This window comes from Stegodyphus dumicola, chromosome 7 (assembly GCF_044657685.1).
Source record: "Stegodyphus dumicola isolate Sdum_Otavi_A_Nest chromosome 7, ASM4465768v1".
NCBI lineage: Eukaryota > Metazoa > Arthropoda > Arachnida > Araneae > Eresidae > Stegodyphus > Stegodyphus dumicola.
This window is the reverse complement of record NC_140774.1, coordinates 34,792,092-34,819,734: the sequence shown is the minus strand read 5'-3', so window position 1 is coordinate 34,819,734 and position 27,643 is coordinate 34,792,092. Positions and strand designations below refer to the sequence as shown.

Here is a 27,643-nt window from a genome sequence, read left to right as displayed (position 1 = left end):
TGTACAGTTTCTCATTGAGTAATGTTGTACACGCATGATCATAAAGCTAAAACGTTTCTGACAACTCTAAAATTATTTTCAGGAATAGTATCTATTTTGGAGCATTGCATTTGAATACTTGCTGTGTTATAGACGCAAATACTAAGCAAAAAGTACATGAGATTGAGGGTAGAAATAAAGCAAGTAGATGATAAGCTAGAACATAATCAGATGTGTAAAATTACTTATATAAGTTAAGCTATATAAAATGTTGTATTAGGAACTATCGTTCATTTTTGTTTTTATTAATGAATTGAACATTACCTCAATGTCTGAAGAGAACTTTCATAATGATTAAGTTAAACTACCCCCATCCTTTTAAAAAAAAGTCATAAATGAGTGTGTTTTATTTCGAATTTCCTAGGATATGACACCATGCCTACCATTCAAGGTAACTTTTTAAAATATAATTTTTGCATTTTGTATAAGCATCACTCAAATTTATTATTGCAAAACAAAAGTTTTTTGTCACAGATTTCAGTTTTCAAAAGTCAAAATGGTCATTCTCATATTGACCACATGCTGCTTATAGGTGCATTGCCATATTCTCCTTTTAGTCTTATCATATACAATTTTGTTTACCTAAGTCCTAATTTGGTAACCTAAGTCCATACAAACAAAAATGAAAGCTTCTTTGAGAAAAGCAGTTTTAAGCTCTTTCACTTTATCTGTAAAACATGATTTTTCTAAATACTGCAGAGTAGGCATTTGTTTCAATGGTAACATACAAATTTGAAGTAAATATTTTACATGAAGGAAAATTTTCATGTTTGGGAGCAAATAACAGTTTAAAGTCATCAAATCTTAAAAATAAGGAGTGTGGGGAAAATATTATAGTGCAATTACACTAATTTCACCATCACATTTGCAGATGTATAAGCTGGAACATTATCATGATGGGAAAGATTCTTTTTTGTATTAAATGCAACGTTTTGTTTAATTTGAATGTTCAGATGGTCCAATAAAGATGAGTAATATTTCTCACTGATTGTTATGTTCTTTTCTAAATAGTTAACAAAGAGTTTTATTGTGACCTAAAAAACCATGGACATATCATTTCTTACTGACAGACCAGTTTTTGCACTTTGTTTGTTGTTTGAGTTCATCTGCTTAAACCCATTGTTTTGGCTGTTATTTTGTTTCAGGCTGGTAGTGATCTATTCAGTTTTAATCAGTTTTTATATAATAACACAAAAATTCATTGAATTTTATTTTTAAACCGTATTTAGATGTATTCACATGTTGATTTTCTAACTGATTGTTAACAAACATAGCATTTAACTGGCAGACAGCATGTTAATGTTAAATTATTCATGTGAAATACTCTTTATAGGATGAACCAATATATCAGTGAACCCAAAAATATTATGCACTTTCTCTCATATCCTTAGTCATGGATTTTTTCAATCATTTCTGACGTAATGACCTAAAAAAGAAACTAGGCCATTCAATGTTGATCTCATTTGTAAATAATTTTAATTGATAGTGCAAACTTGTCATAATACTTATCAAGCTGAATTTAGTTTCTGTCGCTGTTTTTGCTCTTAAAATTAGTACTTTATCAACATGTAGAACTTTGGTTTTCCATTGTGCTAATAAAACAAAAGTGTTTTTAGATTAAAACAACTGCTAGTTACGGACTAAATGTTGAATATATTTAGGATTTTACTTTTTGTGTTTTCAAAGCATGCTAGATGAGAAAATGACAGGAATTTCAGTTTGTTTTGCTATCTGTGGATTTTTCGTGGAATTAGCAAATTGCTACTCTATATCATCAGTATCATGCCAAAAACCATGAAAGATATATTTTTGTTGCTTTTATTTAAATATATTTCCTGTGTGGTTTTATTATATTTTGGTGAAATTGCAATGTTTTGTATTTTTATCATTTGAGCCTATTACAGTCAAAGTTATCCTGGCATCATATGCATCCTGAGCACTAAATACTACTGGTATTCTGATAAAGTCATTTATCATCGCTTGTGGAATAGTGGGCCTTCATAACTTCAGTACCCAGCTTTGATTTTGATCATCCTATTAGACAGAATCTAAGTGTATCCATCTAAATATCTCAGTTTTCTCTACCACCAACTAATTCAAAGGACATTTGAACTGATTGATTTTAAGTATCTCTGTTAAGGAAAGGTACACAGTCATTAATGTCAATGCCTTACTTAAAGATCAAACTCTTCTCTTTAGCATTAGAAGGCTTCCCTAACTAGTCTTAATAATCCTAACTAGGCAAATAGAATTATTATATCATAGTTCTATTTTTGCATTAATAGTTCTATTATATTAATATAAGCATTATATATAAGCATTCATAGTTCTATTATATTATTCTGAGTATCAAACTTTCTAATATGTGTTTTTTTTTAAACCTGTTTTGTATATATAGACTGTAGTTTTGATTATATATTTCCTGCCTAATATATTTTTATTTAGTTTTCTTATTACATTTTCCAGGTTCTTTTAAATATTTAATTTTTGCAATGAATGTAAACTTTTGTCTCATTTATAGATTCTATTGTTCTGTATTATATCATCATTGAAAATTTATCTCAGTAAGAAAAAGTATCTCCCACCTGCTGCTGCAGTTCATTCTTTAAAAGAACGAAATAAGTATGGAATAGAAATTGTTGAAACAACTTACAAGAGGATTGAATATTTTAAAAAATATCTAAGACCTCCAAAAGAACAGATTTTGCAGCAGTTCAGAAAATATGCTGTGAAAGAAAAGATTGTCTGTGCTATGTATAGGTATGTATTTTATGCTTTAGAGATATGCATAATTAAGTTAATATTTATATTGCTCATTGAGAATTCAGTCTCTATTCTAATTAACATAACTAAATAAGGGAATTAAATTGCAGTGGAATATTGATTAGCTGAAGTCCAGGTATAAGAAAAGTGTAGTTTCAAGGTCAAACAACAGATCACATATATGACCTAAACTGTAGAATTATACTTAGGGAATAAAAATAGTACATATTCTGACATTTGAAATTCATTCCACAGACTTCAAAGTAGAGCAAATGAATTTAAGCTTTTCTTTAATTTTATATTCGAGATACATGTATGTAGAAAATGCCTATGTTGCTTTATTAGGCTTTTTTTAATGTATGGATGAAATTAAGAAGGAAATAATCACCATATTTTGCTTTTTGTAATTTGTTCTTATGCAATAACTGTTTTTTATTGATTGAAATCATTGACATAAGTAATAATTCTATTCAAATATTAAATAAATTCATTAATACCTTATTTTATTAATTATTTAAAGTTCTATATTAGCATGCTTGTTCATTCACCTAAGCTAATGCACTCAGTTACTGACATTTCTTAATTGAAAAAAATTCGTTTCTGTCAAAGTAAAATGTAAGAAAACCTCAAAGTATTTCAAAAATTTGCATTTCCTTAGTAAAAATCTACGTTTTTCAAAATGTGTATTTGTTAAAAGTATTAATATTTTTTCATAATTATATAGGGAAAATCTCCTATCTTTTTTCATACACCATTCAGTTTATTCTAAAGGAATAAGCTATGTTTTTTTTTTTTTTTTTTAAATAAGTGCTTCTTGATCCGGTTTGGTTGTCTTCCTCCTATGGGAGACCATGAAACTCATATATTTCCTTAAAGGATGGACCATGAAACTCATATATTTCCTTAAAGAATGGAGGACTATAGAAGTTTTTATCAACTGATGTTATGAAACTTTCTTTCTTAATACGTTGACTGCTCAACATGAGATAATTCGTATTAGCGCTCTTCTTCAGGACGCCCAATATGAGTTAGCTCGTAGTTTCTTGACTTGCCACTTTTGTGTCACTGCGAGTTACTTACTCACTCACTTAGTGCTTGTTTTAGCTGTACCGAGGCGACCAGTTGAGCATGTCTGTACGAATCAACTAGTAGTGGGCTTCTGCAAAGAGCTTTGTCTAGCAAAAGCTGACTACGAGATAATTCGTAAGACCCATTTTTCTATTAAAGAAAATCCTGTAAACTTTTTAATGATGTTATGAATCATAATTAGAATTTTTAATAATATAATATGATTAAATCGATTTGGCTTCTTGGACCGGAATCCGAAAAGTGCCATGGCAGTCAACGTGTTAAAGTGAAGGAGCATCAAAGGAAGTTTTAAGAAATCTGGTCATCTCTTATTAACTTGATAACATGCCTTCAAATATACATTATATTTTATAGGTGTCGATTTTAGATAATACATATGAAGATGGCGATTTGATCGATAATAAAGGCCATGAATCAAAGTGTGAAAGGAGCTTTCAGATGGTAGAAAGTAACTGTTAAGAAAACATAGTTAAACAGAGGAGGAAGTAAATTTTTTTTTTAAAATTACATAATGCTTACGCTTGTAATTTAATATTATTTAATCTGCATATTAAAGTTCTGGATTCTAATTATAAAATGAAAGCAAAAGAGATTATGTGAAGGTCAGAATTATGATAAAAATGAAATTAGCAACTGACTGAAGGCTGGTAAAAATACCTGCATATCAAACTTTAAATGATGATGATAAGATCATATTATCTCTTGAACCAAAAATTGATAAAAATGAAAATCATTGTTATCGTGATATTCAGGTTCATCAAACATTCTTTGAATTTTCAGAAATAACTATGACGTGGTTTAAGTGGCAGCAGGATTTTAATTCAGCTCAAATTTATACTTGTCTATCAGTGGCCAAGAAGTTAAATTATTGAACACGGATAGTTTGAATTATGGTGAACAGGCTGGCTGCATGGGCGTTTTCATGGTTTTCCCCATGTATGGTTTATGTATGAACCAGTTTCCCTTAGAAAGTTCTCCACGAAAGCATCCCTCTTCCTATATAGTCCTTGAGTGCTTTGCCATTATCAGATAAACCATACCAAGCAACAAATTATATATACTTGAAAAAAATTGCAACCTGACCACACCTGAGAAAAAGTATCTGTGAAATGAAATACAATTCCAATTTTTTTCTCATTAAAAGATATAATTATTTGCCCTTGGTTTTTATTCTTATTTATTTTTTTCAAAGGCAAATTTCAGATTTATTTATTTCTTGGAAAGCAGCTGTTATTTAATCAGGGCTCTTGAGAGTCGATGGTATACATTTTGATAAAATTAGTTTTCTAAAGTATTTTTTATGCAAAATTAGTATAATTAAATTAAAAAACTAATTAATAATTCTAAATTAAATATTTATTTTCATGATGTATAATTAAAAATCAATCTTTAAAAGACAGGGAAAATTAGTGTATTTAAATAATTTAAATATATTTTAAAACTGTATTTATATGTAACCACTCAATTTTAAATAAAAATTTTAAACTTTTAACATTGAATAAACACATGTTTATTTACCTACTGGTAGAGTAAAAATATTCACACGTATAAATTCCTCTGCAGTGAAATTTGGAAATACATATCAATGCTGATTTTATTGGTTGCACTTTCACTTCCTGAGGACACTCAGTCCAGGTATCTCCAAGGAACATCAATTCAGAAACTCTTTTTGAAGTAAGACTTGTGTTTACTATCTTTAAATAAACCTAATTTATTTATATCAGCTGTAATTTCCCTTAGAATGTTACATATTAATATTCCCCAAAAATAATAACTCAAAATAATATGAGAAAAAGGTACCTTGTTGCAACTTATATGTTACCTTATCTTATAAAACTCAGTTTTAAAACAAAAAGTTTCAGTGTTTTTAGATTGGACTTTCTCTGTCTTGATATTTATTCTTGTATAACTATTATTTCATAATTTACAGCCTTAATTTACTTAAATATTGTACTTACATTTGCGAAATTCTCAAAATAAAATGCTTGAATTTCTTTCTTAACTCAGGCAGTATAAAAATTTTGTAAACATGAAGTTTAATTTTTTATATTGAACTCTAGATAAAACAAAACACTGTTAGGAAAATGTTCTTTATGTTATAAGTTTAACAGAAAGTAATTTTAAATAATAAGTTTTAATGAGTATCCTTACCTACAAAATTTGTGAAGCTAAAAAAAAATGAACTTTTCAGGACTAATTAAAATTTGATAGCATTCAACCAGACAATCAGAGTTATGAAATGTATATGTTGCTTTTAAGACTTAATGATTACATATTAGGTTTAGTATTTAAAAAAACTGTATTAATTTTGTAGCCAAGCTTTGCTAACTGTTTCATAAATTTTGCATATAAATATATGAAATGTTTTTGTACTTGTTAAAACATAATGAATATTACATTTACTGGACCTTTTAGTCTGCACAGACGTTATAAGCAAGTTAAATTGTGCATTTAGAAAACGCTCATACATGTAATGTTTGAACTGTTTTTATGAAAATTTCTACATTATTTTGAAGAAATTTTTATTTGAAAGTACATGTCTAAAATCAGCATGTAAGGAAATGAAAATTATATTTACCTTTTTGAAAGACCCTATAGAGATTTTTTTTGGCAAGTGAAAAAATCTCGGTGTCTAAGAAGTACATTGAAAAGATTTGTATTATAAGTGTATAAACATTATGTACATATATGAAAGTCACTTTAAATCTTGTGGATATGAATTAAAAGTAAATAAACAGGCAAAGTAATTCTTTTTTTATATTTATCTAATCTGCTTTAATTTAGAGTTTGCTTTTTGTCACCTATTATGTTGTTTTGAAATACTCTTCCTAGTGCAACATGTAAATTTTTGTTTTTCAAATGACTTATTAAATGCTGCTTCCAGTCTTGCTTCGGGATGATGTCCTCATAAGCTAACATAGCCCTCTCATAAGAGTCAAATCTCTGACCAATACTATTTTTTTCTTTTTCTAAATAATAAGTTTGGACTATGAAGGGGATGGCCAAAAATTTTAACTCCTGAAGCTTAACTAACTGAATTTTTTAAATGAGTTTATTTAAAAAATTCAGTTAGTTAAGTTCTCATTTAAAAAATTTAATAATTTAAATTTCATTAATAAAAATTTAATATTTAATAAATTGAAGTGCTACAATTTACTGAGCAAGCTGTATCATTGACGGAAATCTAGTAGGATTTCTCTCATTCCAGTTCCTGATCATCCATTTATCTTTTAATAAGTATTTTGTGATATAGCAGTAACTATTCTTTATTCTAGCATCACACTTTTAATATACCCATGTATTGGGAAGAAAGAGCACACCATTTTCTCTTTTGATCTTGGTGTGAAGATTTTCTACATGAGAAACCTGTACTCGATAATAACACACTAGGTTTATGGGACATATTAATAGAACAAAGATTCATTATTTCTTAAAAAGTTTTTGTCTGTATTTCCTCAAATCTTTGAAGTATACTTTAGCACCAAGTCTGTTTGAGCCTGTATGACTGCACAGCAAATTATGAGTATTTTCAGTGGATACTGATCCAGTACTTCAAGTTTGAACAAAACTTTTATGCTTGTCATCTTTAAAATAATATTTTCCTGTACTGAACTCATTGAACCATATATAAATTGTGACTTGGAGAGGATTTTACATAACATCTTACAAACACTTAGAAATCTATGCTGTTCACTTGCTCTACTTAATAAAGCCATAAACAAAATCAAGACCTGAAATATACTGAGAATTGAACCCCATAGAATTTTAAGATTAAATATCTACTGAACATGAAGACATCCAGTATATTAACCAGATTAATCCAGATCTTGAAAAACTACATACTTCTTTTCCTTTGCACACTGCAGTATTAAGTGTACTTTTTGCTTGAAATAAGGTATTTTGGGTGGTAGATGCTTCATATACAGGATTCATGAAATTTTGCAGAATGACTTATGCATGTGTATATATATATGTATATATATATTATTGTATTGTATAAAGAAGGAGCAAACCCACCAGCGGCCGAGCGGTAAAATTGCTGAACGCTGGCAGTTAGGTCCAAGGTTCAAATCCCGCAAGCAGGCTGGCAGCATGGGCATTTTCATGGTATTCTCCATGTGCAATGTGTATACGAGCCAGTTTCCCTTAGAAAGTCCTCCTCGAAGGCATCCCTCCGCTTAGGCAGGATAGCCTTGATGTGCTTTGCCATAATTAAATAAACCAAACCAAACCAAAATGAAGGAGCAAATTAGGTTGAAAAAAATCAATTATGAATGCAGTTACATAAATATATTGAAGCAAGTATAACCCTATAACTAAGGGTTACTTTTTTTATGAAAAATTCTTTATTTTACTCTCAAATGATAAATATTTTCAATATTTTATATTTCAGGAATCTTTCCCAAATGTGTGATTTCATTGACAAAAAGTTGACCTTAGTGCGATTCCACTGACAAAAAGGTGACCTTCATTAAAACTTAAAATGGGAGAGAATTATGGGATAAGTAAAGCATAGTGGCAGATAGTTCTACTGTCCATGAATAGTCTGCAGATAATTGGTTGTAAATCTTACACATAGGAAGAAACTCCTTGCTGTATATCAGGAAACATGTCTTAAGTAAAAAAAAAAAAAAAAAAAAAAACACTCATATAGTTTGACCATTAGGGATTAAAATTTCAAAATTCTGTAAAATGTCATGAATAAATGATATTTTCTTGATTATAATTCCAAACTGACCCTCTCACTCTGAACATTGACTCCTTAAGTCAGGTACATCAGGATTGGCAGAAAGTTTTTCATGCAGTAAACTGGAAAGCCATTCTTCTGTATATAGTTTTACATCCATAACCCTTAGAGGGTTAAAAGATGACACAGAAACTTTGGTTGATGCAGTCATTGGCGTTGTTATCATGAATCCATTTTTTTATAGTATGAAAAATTAAATGTATCAATACATTTCAAAATATATTATTGATTGCTTTATTTCATTCGTTATATCTTTACCTGTGGTTGTGGTTGGTAAACTTTGCAATGAAACAAATTGCTTTCTCATTATATTTCTGCAAGCAAAGTGAACGGAAACGGCTAACTTTGCCTGTAAAGTCTTTCTTTCATCAAGGAATATTGAAAGCATCTCGATGTTATCTAAATCACACTCCATTTGCTTTGAAACATCATCACTCATTTTTAATATTCTATCCTTCAGAATATTCATGAAGATTCCATAATTTTACTGATTATTTGTTATTTGTTGGGAAAATATTCAAATAATTTGTGAATGTGGCTAAGAAAACCATCTTCAGAAACTCACCATTAGAAAACAGTTTCCAAAAGGAGTAGGGTAAACCCCACTTCAGCATGTGGCACACCCTCTTTTGAGCAGGATTGCCCAACCCAGTATATGAATGAGAATAATTTATTCCCATTTCTCTTAATTGCATCATTTATTAGTGTATGCATTTAAAAAGGGAAATGAAAATAAAAATGTTCATTGTAGTAACCAATTCTATCACCTTAATTAAAAAATGTTTATTAAATCTATGCCTGCCTTCCTTTAAAGAACCAGAAGTTTCAAACTCGTGAACTCTTTCTCATGCTGACACAGGGTATCGAAACTACATAAAAATGCTTAATTTTCAAAATTATTTGTCCCTTTGGCAGTGGGAGAACCATTGCTCTAATATGAAGATTTTATGTGACATTTATTTAAAAATTCAGTTTTTGTTGTTGAGAAGACTTTTATCTTTTCACATTTTCAGATTGTTATATTTAGAAAATCGGATTGTCTAGATAAATAAAGGAAACTGTAGCATTCACAAAAATCATTCTGTTAATGTTTTGAAACACAAGTTTTGTTGCATATGTTAGTTCAATTAAAAAAAAAAAAAAAAAAAACTATAGTTTAGTTGGTCTTGAATTACAAAATTTTAAAACTATCTGAATGTTTTTATCACAGTTATTGAATCCATAGAGGTAGTGAATTAATTATCTTTGTATTTGTTTACAGGCCAAAGGATATTTCAACTTGGAAATCCAAAGAGGTGTTAAACGAGTGGCTAAAATATGACTTTATCAGTCACTTCTATAATGATTCTGATTGCCTTGGTCAGCATATGGAATGTGGAATCAACAGCCTGACAGGTTGCATAACAGTTGGAAGTATTGTCATAAGAAATTTTAAAAACTCTACAGTATGTGATTTATATTCACAGATTTTAAATCAGTGTGAAGTACTTAAACAAACAGATGATGCTAACAAATCTAACGAATCAATTTCAAATTATGAACGCCGTTTGCTTAATGGATATTATAACCAGTATTATATGGAAGATGAGTTATTGATCTTAAAAGATGAAAAATTGGAAGCTGTGGTTCAACTGGATTCTGTTCTGCAATGGCTAAATGGCTCATCTGAAGCAATAAGTCTTGAATTCCTTTTGTTTAATCCTTCTTCTTCTACATTCATTTCCATCTCTGTACTGTTTGAAAGTTCTCCATTGGTGCCTTTGGTAGTAAATCAGAACATTCTATTTGTAAAAATGTATAGTAATTTTGATCTCTATGTAAAATTTATTTTATATCTAATTTTTCTATTGGTCACTGTTATAAATTTTAAAAACCAATTATGGAATATGCTTAAGCATGGATCATTTTACTGGAAGCAGTACTGGAATTATTTTTTACTTACTTTCAGTATCATATCTGTAATATTTTTAATTTTATATGGAATTTATATTATTCATTATATATTTGCTTTAAATAAGTTTTCTGAAATGTGCCTTAGTTCAAATTTAAACTTAACAAATGTGGCTTTACTAGAGATGATCAATCATGATTTGATGGCATTTCTTGTGTTTTTGCATTTGCTTGGATCTTTGCGTGTTTTTTCATTTAGTTGTCGGCTTAGAAGATTATTAAAAAGATTGATCAATGTCTGGAAACAGATTGCAGTAGTATCTTGTGCATTTTTACTTCTTGCCTCTCTTTGTAGCTTGATAGATAGAAATTTTGTTGGAGAATCTCATAAACATGCAAATCCTCTGCTTAATATTATAAAATGTATTAATTCAATATATAAGAACTGTAGAAAGCCGGAAATTATCAGTGCTGGCGAAAATGTGAGTAGATATTTTTCAACTCTAAATTTATTCTGTATTGCTGCCATTCACATTGGTTTGCTAGCCATCATAAGATCAATTTTAATAACAGTCAAATGCCCTAATATGATGCAAAAGGAAAAAATAAGCTTCCGTGAATCAGCTAAAGTAATCAAACGAAAGCTTTTATCATGTTTTGATCCAGGAGTTCCTCAAGTTATAGCAAAAGATGATTATGTACTTCCCATTGAATTTTTGCTTCTAGAATTGGAACGGTTATCTGAAATGCTTTTGATTAAAGCCAATTATCTGTTTTCTGAGAATGAAGAAAATAATAAAACTTCTACTTTAAATAATGTGTACTTTGAAAGTATTGAAGAATATTTTAAATCTGAAGAAGTACTAAAATTGAAAAACTTATGTAATGTAAAGTCATTAGATACTGATGATTTAGCCTCACAGTTACCTACATCAGATAAAAGCTCTTGTATTCCAGACCTGATGACCGAAAGATTAACCGCTACTATACCTCGACAAAGTAAACCAAAAGAAAAGAAATTCCTCCCAATAAGTCTTAATGCATCACTGGCGTCACAAAGAAAATTTAACAAAAATCAGAACGTTGAATCTGAGACTTCAGTGCAGTCTCACAAAATACGTAAAACCTATCCTTTCTTTCAGCTTGAATCAGATTCATCTTCTACTGAAACACAAACTTCTTCAGAAAAAGATTTAGCAAATGAATTACCAATAAGAAAAACAAAATCTATGGGCAAAGGAAAAATTCAAGAATTTCGCCTAAATACATTAAAAGACTCCTAAAAAAATAATTAAAATATCCCAAGAGGACTTGATGACTATACCAGACGTTTTTGTGCCTTCTTTCAGCAATAAATTAAGGCACTATGTGGCAGTCACCTGGGTATAGCACTATTTTTTAAAATTTGCTAATGTTCATGAATCAAATAAAGTTGGAAACAGTGAACTTTTGAATGCAACACAGCGATAAAAAGTGAAATAAACTTCCTTCCAATAAATTTCTATTCTTGAAAGAGCTTAAATTTACTTTTGCCAAGTAAAATTATTTTACTTGTGCAGTGCTTATAAATGGCCTTATGGAAATTGTGTATGTCCAAGATGTTAAAACAGTTGTATTAATATTTAACTGTGTCCTCTGAAGAAATTAAAATACAGTCTTTTAAAAGAAAAGTAGATTTATATCTGATATTAAAACCTCTGAATTGTATAATCTGATATGTTAGTTTATAATTTTATATTCATCATTTCATTATAATTTATTTGGCATTTACATTCACTTTTGTTTTTATACTTATTTTATACATATTTTTATACTTATGTAACATTCAAATGCATCAATAAAATATATTTTAAAAATCTGTTTTCTGTCTTTAATTTTATTCCAGAATTACATTTTCAAAAAGTACCAAAATAAAGTAGAATTTTTTAAAAACCTTTTATTATGTGGTCAATTTTGACTTGCATGGCAGGCATTGTTCAGTAACATTCTGTTTTACAGACTGCTGTTATCTCTAATAACTATAAAAAGGTCGATAGTTTCCATTTTCTAAAGTCAGGCTTTCATATAAATGTAGAAATTATTCCTAATCTGATCCAAATGGTTCCCATTTCAAATATTCAATTTGTTTACCGCTAAGAAAAAATAGCTGAGCTTATGTTAACTCATTGCAAAACTTCAGAATTTTGTACCAAAAACAGAATCAATGTATCAAAGTTTAGAAATCATTTTTTATAAATGTTTGTAATTATAATTTGAAGTTCTTAAAACAGAAATGCTTTGTTCCATAACTTACCGTATTTACTCACGTAATAGTCACAACCCTGTTTTGAAGCAGGAAAAAAATCGCCAAAAGTGTACAGTATTGTGTACTAGATTTCCCCGCATAGTAGTCGCACCAAGACTTTCACAATGAAAAATTGACAAAAAAAAAAGTGCGGCCATTACGCGAGTAAATACGGTAATTAGGCGACATGAGTATCTTGGCAACATGCTTATCATATGAAACTTTGGAAGCAACTCAGAAGTAAGTCTATAAGCCATTAAAAAATACCTGATGTGGACACCACAACTTCCTTGTACGGCCTATTTAATTTTTGTTGCATTTCATTTTAACTTATTTCCTCGAAATTCTTTAGAGGTATTTAAATATTTGCTGCACTTCATTTAAACTTATTTTCTCGAAAATCTTTTGAGGTATATTTCTAATTCAATCAATTCAGTTCTCGCTTAGTGGCAAGGCAAAAGTGCATAAAAACTCAAACTTTTGTTTAAAAATTGTAAAATACAGAGAAACTTAGAACATCAAATACAGTTAAAAACAGTTTTAAAAAAATTATTACAATTAAAATTGCCAAAACAAGCAATTCAGCCAGCGAGCAGGAAGACAAAATTGTAAGTTAACTTAAAAGACTTGAAGTTGGTGCACCAACTGACTTATATCACTATTTTACTAAAGGTTTCAAATGTAGACAAATGGCAGCCATGTTTGGCTTAGATACTTAAACTTTTAAATTGTTGATAATTCTACAATTATTGTATGCAGGTTAACTGAAGGTATAAAAACCTTAACTGGAACATAAAGCAACATAATTCAATCACTTTCAAAGCAAAAAATGCACAATTTACCAACATATAAGAATGTGGTTCGATGCTTGCTAGGTGTTCAAACATACCAAAATAAAAAGCGTATTTATATATACATATTAATTTTTAACAGCATATTGCACAGAAATAATACTGGATATTTTTGTTAAAAATTTTTTGTGATACTGTATATACAAGGTGTTTTCAGCAATTCAATTACAAATTCTCAGTAACGACAGAGTACACCTAAACGATGGAAAATACAGTAATGCATCGTCGGTAACGCTTTCCTAACACAGTTGTGACGGCACAAAACTTAAGAAAGGATGAACACGAACAGGGTGAAAAAGCGTGTTTATTATGCTCAGTGCAGGTAAAATGTTGGGAATTTAAAACTTTTGCATACATTAACAGCCTTGCTTACTCTTTAAATTTCACTATATTTATTTGCCATAGCGACACTCTGGCGCTACGCTCATTTACATCTTTTTTTGTAACTCAGAAAGCAGAAAAATTGTATCATCTGAAGAAGCCACATGTTCTATTCAAACTATAATAAATCTAGAAAGAAATTAAACAAATAAAAAAGAAAGTTTCTCATAGACGATTCAGCGCCGCTTCAAATGCACATGCGATGCTCGTCAACATTCTCCTCTGTCACCGGCAGACTAACGACAGTTTTTTTCACTAATACAAAACACCTCATTTGCACTGACTTCTTTTTTCGGGGATACGTCAAGACACTGGTGTGCGAAATCTCCATTAACATTACGTTCAGGAACTTATTTCACGCATCGTGGCAGCTGCTGGGGAAATCCACGATATGCTAGGTACTTTCCAGAACAACAGGTCTTCCATGCGCCGGATATATAAGGCTTGCATCATGGTCTGGCGTCGTAATTTCGATGTCTTAAAAGTTTTTCCTTTGATGACAGTTGTCAGCTTTTGTTTTTCATTTCTTGGTTTCTACTGCACTAAGCATAATAAACATGTTTCCTCAGCCTGTTCGCGTCCATTCTTCCTTGTGTTTTTGTCATCACTACCGCACCAGGAAAGCATTTCTGACCATGCATTACTAAGTGATTTTCCATTGCCCAGGTATACTCTGTCTCTCCTGAAAGTTTTCGATAAAGGTCAAATCATTATCAAAAACGGCGCGTTGAGTTAACGTCACGGCTGTTCACATGCAATTGTGAGCACATATCGAAAGTGGTGTATGGATGGTGAAACGACAAGTCACCGGGCAGCAGTGTGTCGTCGACGGCGCGTTGACGCCAGAGGATAGCGGAAAATGCTACGCAATTTTCGCCATTATCGAAGAGCTACAACAGCCGAAATAATCACTAGCTACAATAGTGGCGACACAGAGAGTGTTTCAAAACGCACTGTGCGGCGTGTATTGCTCCGTATGAGCCTACGAAGCCGGAGGCCGAAGCATATCTTGCATTGAGAGCACGTCATCGCCAGCTGCGTCTACAACGGGCCCAGAAACATCGTAATTGGACATTAACTCTTTCGCATCGAAGTCGCCCCAAACATTCAGACATCGGCTGGACGCCCGAAACGCCTGAATAATTTCCTACCCAGTGCTTTTCCCCATCACGTTACTTACTGCATTACTCATTGCTTTCAGGTGTTGTTAAATCACGTGGCAATCATTCTTTTGAAGCTACTAAAAGTAGTTTCCTTGTTTCCTTTGTTCCTTCCTTTCCTTTGTTTACTGTCAGTGTTTAGCTTTTGATGCCCGAAGTTGCAATCCCGTCCCAAGGGAGAACTTCACACAGTGTCAAAGCGTCGAAGAAAGAAGTTCTCGCTTTACTTAAGTAAGGCTATTGTTAGCGCTGTAGTATTCAACTTGTCATGGGGGAAGGAAAAACATTCCAGGAGAAATTCTTAGATACGGGCGTTTTCGATGTTTGGGGAATTGAGATTTTGCCCTCTCTCGATGCGAAAGAGTTAAAAGAATGGAAGAAAGTTGTATGGTCCGCCAAATTAAGTTTTCTGGTCCATCACATCGACAGGCTTGTGCTAATACACCGATTTTCAGACAAAACGCTGGCTCCCGGATGCACAGTTTAACGGAGACAAGCCGGTGGCAGGGGTATTATTGTGTGGGCAAATGTTTTCATGGAGCACATTAGTACCTATAATTCCCATAGAACAATCCCTGACATCTGTGCGCTACGTAAACATCGTTTCAGACCAGGTTCACCCATTTATGACAATAATATTTCCGGGGGGAATTGTGTTTACCAAGAGAATAATGCACCATGTCATATAGGTCGAGAGTGGTTCGAGAAACATTCCAGTGACTTTCAAGTCATGTCTTAACCTCCAAATTCACCTGACATTAATCCAATAGAGCACTTGTGGTCCATCTTGGAAAACCAAACTCGTGCTGCCACGCTACCCCCTCGCAATGTGCAGGACCAGCTGGTGAGCGCTCGGTACAAGATACCTCAGACACTACCTGTCAGCACCTTGTGGAATCAATGCCGTGCTGGCAGTTTTGAAGGTTAAATGTGGTCTTACATGTTATTAAAACGGTAGTCATAATGTAATGGCTCTTCGGAGTATATATTTGGTGCGGCCGATTGCAACCAAAAAGGGAGGTGCAAAACTGTATGTTAGAGCAGTCCCATATAGAAACGAACCTTGTTCTATGGCCACTCGTTTTTGAATTATACATGATACGTACGGTACAGCTGTCACGAACAAAATCTCATTTTAATCCATTTTAAATCGTTTTACAATCTGTTTGGGGAAAAAGTCTTTTATTCTGTTCGTGCGTATAGATGTCACGCAAAAACATCGTTCAGATGGGTACGTTTGTTGAAATACGATACCCGAAATATTTCGCGATTACAATACTACCTTTTACTTCATACAAAGAAGTAATAAATAATAAGTTGCTTTAAATTTTATGGCTTACAATAACTACTCGCTCTTGCGTTATTCTCCCCAACTGTAGGAAAGAGGAGGGGAAAGGAGAATTTCTTTTCACATGTGTAAAAATATTTTGTCTACCATTGCCAATACATTCTCAATAGTATGCACATTCTGTGATGGAGAGGGTCAGAAAGAGAGAAAACATTGCATTACCAACTTTTATTTTGTTCTGAAATGAACTTTGAATCTATGATCTAGTGTAGCGGTTCTCAACCGGTAGTACACGTGTGGCGTTCCGACAGATACTTCAACTTCTATTCATGAGATGGCACCACGTGTAAAATCCAGTTCTTAATCGGAGCAGCAAAGCGACATCTTTACTCACTCAGACTTCTCGACACACAACGGTACGCAAAGGCAGCATGAACTGTGTTCCGAGCTCAGTGTTGATCTCTTCAATGTAATTTAAATTGTAATTTAGTACTTAATATATTCTTTTGTTATAGGGGATTGTCTACTCTTATTTTCTTTAATTATATCATGCATTAAGCACACACGACCACCAAAAGTGGTGACCTTTTGACTGAGCACGCTACTGAGAATGGATTTTCAACGACCCTAAGCCACGTGCATCCAAGGCATTCTGAAGAACTGACTAAAAATAACAACGAATATGGACATTAAACGTATGCTACAACGTACCCCTTCAATTATTTCTAGAAGTATTGATATATATTGCTTGTGTTTTTTCAAAGTCGTGCATATCATCGCAAGGAGCTTCAGCAAATCATCAATGTGATCTGTTCCGTTCCGCTGACTTCGCCAGTCGTGCAATAATTCTTCGATCATTCAATGACAAATGTAATACAATAGTGATTTTCGCTAAATGTGCTACATCAGAAATTTTTCTGCAACGTGCTACGGCAAAATTCTTCCCTCAGTGTTCGAAAGTAGTGAATTTCTTTCCCACGTGCTACAGGAGTGATTTCCTTTTTCCTTCGAAAGTGCCTTAGCAGTGTGAAGTGGGGATTTTGTGTGTGCGCAATACAAAATGAACGCATCATTTTTTTTTCTCAAATAAGGTTTTCTTTTCAAATGCATTTCGGTAAAATATTATTTGTGTGTGTAATTGCTGACCCTGTCTTATTTGTGTGTGTATCGTTACGTAAATTTTTTCTGCATGGTTAACATATTTATTGTTATCATGGTAAAATATCAATAGTGTATCTTCATGCTACAATATTTGTGCTGTTAAGTGTTTATTATTTAAAGTGAAAATTATCTATCAGCATGCCCGACGATATTCCACCAGAGCCACAAATCACACGCGTTGCGGTGAAGCCACCGCCTTTCTGGAAAAATAATCCTTCATTGTGGTTCGCTCAGATCGAAGCACAATTTTCTATCGCTCGCGTTAGTGAGGATTCTACAAAATTCAACCATGTAGTTGCAGCAATTGAGTCTGATATTCTGAATTCAGTGCATGACTTAATTCTCAAACCACCTGATTGTGATAAATACTCCAAACTGAAACAGCGGCTCATTGAAATCTATTCAGAAAGTGAATCTTCAAAAATACGTACTTTACTACAAGGACTTGAACTTGGAGATCAGCGACCTTCATACTTGCTGTCAGGAATGCGTGATCTGGCAGGAAGCCGTTTTAGTGACGACTTGTTGAAGTCACTATGGCTTTCGCGTCTCCCTAATAACATACAAATAATTCTTGCTGCTTCCAATGAAGATCTAACCCGTTTAGCAGCAATGGCTGACAAAATTAATGAACTTGTTACTCCAGCTTATGTCAGTGCTGCTAATGCTGCACCTTCCAGTTCATCCCTCGAACAACAAGTGGCTGAATTGACCAAAAAAGTATCTGAACTCTCTACAAGTCTTCATGCTTCACGGAGATACAATCGATCAAATCAGGGCCCACGTAATAAATTTCGTGCCCGAAGCAGGAGTCAATCTCGTCATAATACTCGAACGCAGTACAAAGAACCCACAAGTGGCATATGTTTTTATCATATGAATTTTGGCGCGCAAGCTCGCAAGTGTGCCCCTCCATGCACTTTTGAACAAGCGGGAAACTAAATGGACGGTCTTCTGCTGGCCAACAGAATGTCCGCCACATCGACAGAATAGTACTGGCTGATCGTTCAACTCAGTTATGTTTTCTAGTAGATACTGGAGCTGACATATCAGTGCTCCCGAGAACTAAAACAAATGCTCACCAACTTAATAAACTTGTACTGTATGCAGCCAATGGTACCCAAATTGCAACCTACGGCACCAAACTATTGACACTTGATTTAAACTTGCGCCGGACTTTCAACTGGCCTTTTATTATTGCTGATGTAACTCAAGCAATTATTGGTGTCGACTTCTTGACACATTTCCACCTTCTAGTGGATGTCAAGAATAATTGCTTAATTGATGCTACAACTCAGCTGACATCACAGGGCCAAGCTTCTCACGTATCAAACGTACCTACCAACATAAGTGTTTTATCGGGCAGCACACGGTTTCATCGGTTATTAGCAGAATTCCCTGACATTTTAAACCCATCCAAATCAGGGCAGCATACTCATCAGCCAGAAGTGTATCATCACATTGAAACACATGGCCCACCTGTATTTTCCAAGCCTCGTCGTCTTTCTCCAGAGATGCTAAAAGCTGCTCGCAAAGAATTTGAATTCATGCTAGCACAAGGAACTATTTGCCCATCTAAAAGTCCATGGGCCAGTCCACTTCACATGGTTAAAAAGTCTAATGGTGATTGGCGGCCTTGTGGAGATTATCGTCGACTTAGTCACAGTCTCTGACAGATATCCAGTCCCACATATCCAAGACTGTACCCATCTTTTTCATGGAACAAGTATATTTTCTACCCTCGATCTTGCCAGAGCATATCATCAGATCCCAGTGCATGCTGAAGATGTGCCCAAGACCGCAGTGACTACACCATTTGGTCTCTTTGAGTACTTATATATGCCATTTGGCCTTCGCAATGCTGGCCAAACATTTCAGCGTTTCATACACCAAGTACTGTCTGGCCTCGATTTCTGCATTCCATATTTTGATGATATCCTGGTTGCATCTATAGATGCGGAAGAACATTTTCAACATCTGCGTCAGATTTTCACTCGCCTTAAAGATCATGGATTAAAACTAAATCCATCCAAATGTGTACTTGGTCAACCCTCAGTTTCCTTTCTTGGATGTCTTATCACCCAGAACGGAGTTAAACATTTATCGGAAAGAGTCAAAGCAATTAACGACCTACCTCAGCCCAAAACCATCTCTGAACTGAAGCGTTTTCTAGCAATGTTAAATTTCTACCGACGCTTTCTGCCAAATGCCGCAAAAACACAAGCCTGCCTACATGAGTTTCTGAAGAATAGCAAAAAAAAACGATCAACGAGCTGTCCCTTGGACTGAATCTGCATCTGCAGCATTCGTGCAATGCAAACACGATCTGGCAAATGCAGCCACACTTTCTTATCACTCAGCTAGTGATCAGCTCTCTATAATGGTAGATGCATCTGACACGGCCATAGGAGCAGTGCTTCAAGCCCATACCACTAAAGGACTTTCCCCAATGGCATTCTTTTCCAGAAAACTCACTACTGCAGAAAGGAAATACAGCACATATGACAGAGAGCTACTTGATGTGTACTGTGCTGCTAAATACTTCCGGCACAACTTGGAAGGACACGACTTCATCATTTTCACCGATCATCGACCTTCGCTTTTAGAAAAAACTCTGACTCATGTTCTCCTCGTCAGCTTCGACATCTGGATTTCATCGCCCAGTTTAGTACAGATATCAGATATGTCTCTGGTACTGATAATTGTGTCGCTGATGCCTTGTCTCGGGTAAACAATATCAACCTCACTACCCCAGATTTCTCTGAAATTGCAAAAGCTCAATTGCATGATGAGGAACTCAAGAACCTAATCTCAAATCCACAAACCTCCCTTCAGTTACAACCGCTGCACATTGATCCAACGCTTAAAATTTACTGTGACATAAAGAACAATAGAATACGTCCCTATATTCCAGTCAATTTTAGACGTGAAGTGTTTAATGCCTTGCACAATTTGGCACATCCTGGAATCCGTGCCACCAAAAAGCTGATCGCAGACAGATTTGTCTGGCCAGCAATGAATCAAGACATCACAGAATGGACTCGTTCATGTATTAGATGTCAACGGTGTAAAGTATCCCGTCACACTCACAGCCCCATTCAACAATTTAACCTTCCAGCAAGACGCTTTGATCATGTGCACTTAGACTTGGTTGGCCCATTGCCTCCTTCAAATGGTTACTTACCTCCTCACTTGTGTTGATCGGTACACAAGATGGCCTGAAGCCATTCCTATTGAAAATATATCCGCTGAAACTGTAGCTCGAGCATTCATCTCCCAGTGGCTTTCAAGATTTGGCATGCCTACCACCCTCGCTACTGACCAAGGCCGACAATTTCAATGTCACTTGTTCGCATCCCTCACCTCTCTTCTTGGCATTCGCCATATTCGCACAACACCATACCATCCATCTGGAAATGGGATGGTGGAACGCTTTCACCGATCTCTCAAACAAGGTCTGAAGTGCCACAGTAGCACACACTGGACAGAAGCCTTACCCCTAGTCTTGCTTGGTCTTCGCACAGCATTCAAAGAAGACATTGGTAGCACTTGTGCTGAAATGTTATATGGTGCAACCCTCCGTCTGCCAGGTGAATTCTTTCACCCAGAATCTACTCCAGTTATCGACCCTCCAACATTCCTTCAACGTTTACGTGAGACCATGAGCAATATCTCGCCAACTCCAGCATCTTCGCATAACCAGCCAAGCTATTTTGTACATCCTGCGCTTGAGACATCTTCGCACGTATTCGTGCGCAACGATGCAATTAAGCCAACTTTAACACCTTCATATGATGGTCCATTCAAAGTTGTCAAACGAACACCGAAACATTTCACCATCATCTGCAATGGCAAACAATCAGTGATTGGAATCGATCGTCTCAAACCAGCATTTCTAATGCAAGATCCAACAACTTCCTCATCAACATCACTCCCGGAAGAAAGCTTACATCCCGTTAAAGAGCAACCTAAAACTACCAGATCTGGAAGAAAGGTTAAATTTAACCCAAAGTACTTATAACGTACCGATGGTACTTGGGGGGGAGTACTGTGGCGTTCCGACAGATACTTCAACTTCTATTCATGAGATGGCGCCACGTGTAAAATCCAGTTCTTAATCGGAGCAGCAAAGCGACATCTTTACTCACTCAGACTTCTCGACACACAACGGTACGCGAAGGTAGCATGAACTGTGTTCCGAGCTCAGTGTTGATCTCTTCAATGTAATTTAAATTGTAATTTAGTACTTAATATATTCTTTTGTTATAGGAGATTGTCTACTCTTATTTTCTTTAATTATATCATGCATTAAGCACACACGACCACCAAACACGTACACTTGTAGCATGAAAAGAAAGTATTTTCAACTCTTAAATTCAAAAATCAGAAACCCCAAAATCCTGTTTAAGCTTTTCCTCTAACACTCGTAAATTTATGCGAGCTTTGTTCAAGGTCACAGACTTTAGCAAAATAACCGGTTTTTTTTTTTTTATTATTTTTTATTTTCACAAATATTCTTTTAGCCACAGACATAACAAAATTTGCCATAAATGGTGTTTTTAAAAGTAGTAATAGAAATGAATGTTGTCTTTAACTGGAAGTAAAAATAAGTTCCTATAGAAAAGATAATAAAATGTCATTAATTCTTTAAAGCTGATCAATTTATTAGCATATCTACGCTTTATTTTGCCACCATTTCCGGGCTCATTTTTACGTCGATGTGCTTGTGTTTAACAGCAGGTATTTTGCCCTCTTTTTCCTTTGTGTTTCTTGTTTTTCTACGCCATTTGAGAATATCGTCGTTTGTTTTTGAAGAACTCATAATATATTATGCATTTAAATATTTGTGAAAAAATAATAAAACAAACCTAGATTTTCAAAACGGAAAAGTGGCTAGAATTGACTAAGCGGAAATGTTACGATTCACAGGTGGTAGATCCAGGATAATCTACTAGCACAAAGAATATTGAAAAGAAAAGACATATTGTTTACAGAAAATATAATGAAAGTTATTTATCATTTGGGTTTACTTGGAATAGAGATAAAATGGACCCTCAACCTCAATTTGTTCTTTGCGGTGAACTATTATTCAATCAAAGTATGAAACCATCTTTTTTAAAAGACATCTTGAATGTAAGCATGCCAATTTAAAGGATAAATTTGAAGAATATTTTAAGGGAAATTTATTGGAGTTCAAAAATAGTAAACAAGTAAAGAAAGGTTTTGTTACTTTAAGTGCAAAACTTCGGAAGCTAGTTACCTAGTAAACCTAAAGATTGCCAAGACTGGGCAGGCTGACACTATTGGAGAAAACCTTATATTGCCAGCAGCTAAAGATATGGTTTTAACTTTATTCAACGAAATAGCGGCTAATGAACTTTATAATATTCCGTTATCAAATGATACATTAAGTCGACGGATTCATTAAATGTCAAATTCCATAAAAGAAGCACTTATTCAAAAAATAAAACATATTGAGTATTTCGCATTGCAATTGGATGAAAGCACTGATATAACGAAACTTGTTCAATTATTAGTTTACATACGTTTCGAAGAAGATAAAGGAATTGCCGAAGAGTATTTAATTGTGATGAGAATGATATTCTTTGGAATAAGTGCATTACTGTATGCAGTATCCAGTTTTATTTTTCAAATAGAAAAAGTAGCCCCTGAAACTAAATCTCCTCACTGCTCCATTCATTGTGCAGCTTTAGTAGCCAGGACAATCCCAGAAAACCTGAAAATTCATTTAAATCACGCTCTGAAAATTGTTAATTTTATTAAGAGCTCAGCTTTAAATTCAAACATATATATGATTTTATGCCGAGAGACGCAGAGTGAACATTAAACGCTTTTCTTATATTCCGGAGTAAGGTAAGTTATACAGAAACAAAGTTTTAAATCGTCTTTATTGAACTTCGAGCAGAAATTCAAATTTTTGTGGGCGATTAAAAATTTGAATTGCAAAAATGTTTATTTAGTTAATTATGGTTGGCGCGTTTAGCATATTTAGCTGATAATTTTGGAAAGTTAAATGAGTGAAATTTAAGCTTACAAGGATAAAGTGTTCATTTGTTTATCATCAGAGACAAAATAATAAACAATGATAAAAAAACACGAGCTAATAAAAGAATTGGAGTAAAATATTTTAAGCTTTTTATCACTTTTAGAAAGTTTTCTAACCGAAAATAATTTGAAAGTAAAAGAATAATTATCGTCCAACATTAAAAATCATCGTTTTCCATTGATAATTTCAAAGTGTATTTTGCCGAGGATTATGCAAAAAAAAAAAATCGGTTTAGAAATCCATTTTGTTCAAATGTACCTGAAATTTTATCTCGTAAAGAAAAAGAACAATTGATAGAATTTTCCTAACTGAAGATTTAAAAAATAACACACTTTTTAACTTTTAGCTGAACCGAAAAGAAGACTCTAAAGACATTTCGAATAAAGCTATTAAATTTTTATTGCCTTTTTTACAACCTATTTGTGTGAACAAAGATTTTCTTCCATATTATATTTGAAAAATAAAGATAGAACAAAATTAAAAGTGCATCCTAGTTTACGGTTAAATCTAATTGAAATAAGAACAGCATAAAGAAATTTATCTCTCCCAAACTCCGTACTGAATTTTAGAATAAAGTGTTATAACTTAAATTTTGATAATTAAAATGGTAACCAATTTTTAATCTAATATTTTTATATGTGCATATTTAACAGAAATAGCCAATAGTGTGTGCAAATGTATATATATATATATATACTACATATTAATATTTCTATTGGAAAACTGAAAAATAATCATTGTAAAATGTAGTGATGGTACTAAAAGTTTTTCAATTTTTGTTTAGATAGTACGCGTTAGTCAAAAGGTTGAAAACCGCTGATCTAGTAGATAGTTATGAGAATTTTTACTATGTGATTAACAGTGTTAAATTTATAGGCATGCACATATAGAGTGTGCCCCTGAAATATTGATAATTTTAGCTAAAGTCGTACGAATTTTTTACAGTAATTCTGAAGATACTTAATACATACTCTACTTACTTTTAAAAGTGAGCATAATTTTTAATTTGTCTTAACCATAAATATCTTCTTTGCTTTAAAAGTGGTATTTACTTCTAGTATGAAGAAGAGAATAAAATTATTACGAATATTATATATGTGCAAATAACTATAGCGAAATTTCATGTGAAAAGAGATTATCTCTTGTATAATGTAACATGAAAGGCTTCGAGAGAGTGAAGCTCTGCCGGAAAATTAATGTTACTGGGACAAATCCATTTAAGATTGAGGTAGCAATTTAGCTGTCTCGCTAAATTGACAAGATATTGCCAAGCTGCCGATGATTTTGGCATGAAATTTCCGTCCGGTTCCTGAATAACTATAGTCTGTTCAGCAATTGAATAATTAATTGATCCTTGTATGTAACTGTAACCGTATATGCTTCCCAATAATTTCGAAAAATAGAAGGTACTGGAAATTTCTCGTCGGCGAGAGTAAATTTATATCAGACTAGAGAAAGCATCAGGTCTCAGTTTTTCTGTTCAAAGCAAACTTTCTTTATTGTTATCGTTACTTGATTGTCCAAACTTTGTAATCTTGAAGCATCAGATCAAAAAATTGTTTGTGGTGACATCATTTGCAACTTTTAAAACCTGAAAACGCATGTGTGCGATGTTATCGTCATGTGATGATTTGTCGGTACTTTATTTTTTACCATGACATTTTCGACGACGACGTTTTTAAACTGCGAAGTTTTTGAACCATTTTATTTTCGACCACGATATATTGTGCCACGATGTTTTGGAACTGCGATGTTTCGTCTTTGCTTTCTTTTCCCTCACGATGTTTTGTACCGCGACATTTTCACCTTGCGTTATTTTCTCCGCGATGTTTTCGGGGGACACCCTCGAATTAGCTATGGACCTCGGATTCAAGTACTTCAGTTTTCTAATATTATTATAAGTGACATGCAAAAGTATCCCAGTCCTCCTGAAATATTAATTAAATCAGATGTCGCAGGAAAACTCTTTAGAGGTTTAAGGATAAGAATTTAAAGGAGGTTTAGTTGTCATGAAAACTAAATTAGGCTGGATATTACTGAGAAAAGTTCCTGGATATCAGAATAGGAGAAATGTAAATAATGCTGTAACTTCACTGCTTGCAACCGAAGTTATGACGAACTACATTTTGATTTCAGAGGTTGGGAGCACAATTGTTCAGAAACTTCTGTACTTGGAACCAAGAAGTCAAACGTTTTGGAATTATTATGCGATAGAGTAGCTGATACTCTGGAGATTAGTCCAGAAGGTTTGGGATTTAAAGAAGAGAAAGTGGTGACTAAGAAAAAAATCTTGTCCTGAATGCCATATGTTACGCAAACACTACGATCATGTCCTTTCTTTAAAACAGACTCGAATGAGCCATGCATATGATTTGGGGCAAGAAAAATACTCTTCATTAGAATAATAAAAACAAATTTATTTACAGGAAATGAAAATTCGTTAATAGTTACGGTATCACATCGTTATCTTACAAGAGAAGAAAAACTCATTCTTGTCAATCTGCCAATCTGCTACTGCTAAGTATTGGCATCAAAAGGTGTGGCTCGTCAATAACCAACCACGGGAAAAGAAACCCACTAATTATAATCACAAGGTAATGTTACAAGCTGTTGGAATTTTCCCACTAATTTATTATTTTGAGACACGGTAATATATCCAGTGTTTTTCGGACAATGTATATATTCAGTATCTAGTATCATTATCAGTTCGGGGGAGAAAAATATTGCATTAATAGTAGAATTTTCTATTACTATTGCGATTCTCTTACACAATGAACTGGAGTTCTTAGTTGGAACTGTAATATATTCCAGCCAAAATTACGATTTCACTCAAAGATTGAGAAGTACCAAAGTCTAGCTCAGCTCAGATCAGCTTTGGCTGAATCTTACTTATTTCCAAATTCTTCTATAAGTCTTAGCTGACATGTGCCCAAACATGTATGAACAAATTCATGTAACTGAACCTATTATTAATGAGTCGGTTAACGCCTTGAAGGGCGGTGGTTACCGTAATAGAAAGTTGAAATTCAATTCAATTTAATAGAAATTGAACTATTAAATTGAAATTTAATTCAATTTAATAGGTAACCACCTTTTCTATTAAATATCTTATCACTCGTGTGAGTGGTTTTTAAGACTGACCGTTTCTAAAGTTCCCTTGTAGCTCACTAGATGGCAATAAAGAAACATAAGCAAGTAGTTGATTCAGCAGTTCGTCTTCCAAGAGAATAAGCGTCAGACGTCGAAGACAACATCACGATAATGTGCACCTTGCAGCACCAAGAAAAAGCCTGTAAGAACAATGTGGGAATGCAGCACATGCAAAGTTGCACTCTGCTTGAAAAAGAAAACATGTTTCCATGAGCATCATAGTCACTGATTTATTGGGATGTGTTCTGTGGGCGGTAGTCACTGACACCAGAAGTGTTTTTTTTTTTTTTTTTTTTTTTTTTTTTTTCCACGCGTCTTGGACAAAATATGTGTAATTGTCGCAAATAATTTCATTGTTTCACTGATATAGTAAATAAAACAAGAGTTTTGCAGAAAAAAATAACCGCCTTATCCTGCCCCTCAAAGAGCTAACAGATCGATATGCAGGGCTTAATTTCTAAATTTAGAAATGCCGGAGCCCTATGGAAGACCGTCAGTAAAGAAGAACAAGAGTAACTAAATAAATAAAATGACTATTAAACTCATTAATAATTTTTAAATTAAATAGTTGATTAATTAAATAGCTATTAATTAAATTGATAATAATGTTTATTAATTGTTATTTAATCAATAATGATTATATAATTAATTATAATTTAATTGATAAGTATTAGATAATTGATTAATTATTATTTATTGAAATAATTAAAGATTAAATTAATTAAATAATTAAAATTAAATGCGAAGAAATAAATTAAAATTTAATAGGCGAT

The 27,643-nt window shown here is 33.3% G+C and overlaps 1 protein-coding gene across 1 annotated transcript in view; it reads left to right on the top strand.

The window, feature by feature from the left end:
- LOC118188978 (polycystin-1-like protein 1) overlaps nucleotides 1–12,384 on the top strand; it is a 601,848-nt gene extending 589,464 nt beyond the window's left edge. Inside the window, exons 46-48 of the mRNA XM_085820080.1 lie at nucleotides 2,561–2,799; nucleotides 5,455–5,565; nucleotides 9,900–12,384. Coding sequence (XP_085676206.1) covers nucleotides 2,561–2,799; nucleotides 5,455–5,565; nucleotides 9,900–11,811 — 2,262 coding nt within the window. The 3' untranslated portion in view covers nucleotides 11,812–12,384. The remainder of the gene's footprint in view (nucleotides 1–2,560; nucleotides 2,800–5,454; nucleotides 5,566–9,899) is intronic.
- Nucleotides 12,385–27,643: the final 15,259 nt, after the last annotated feature.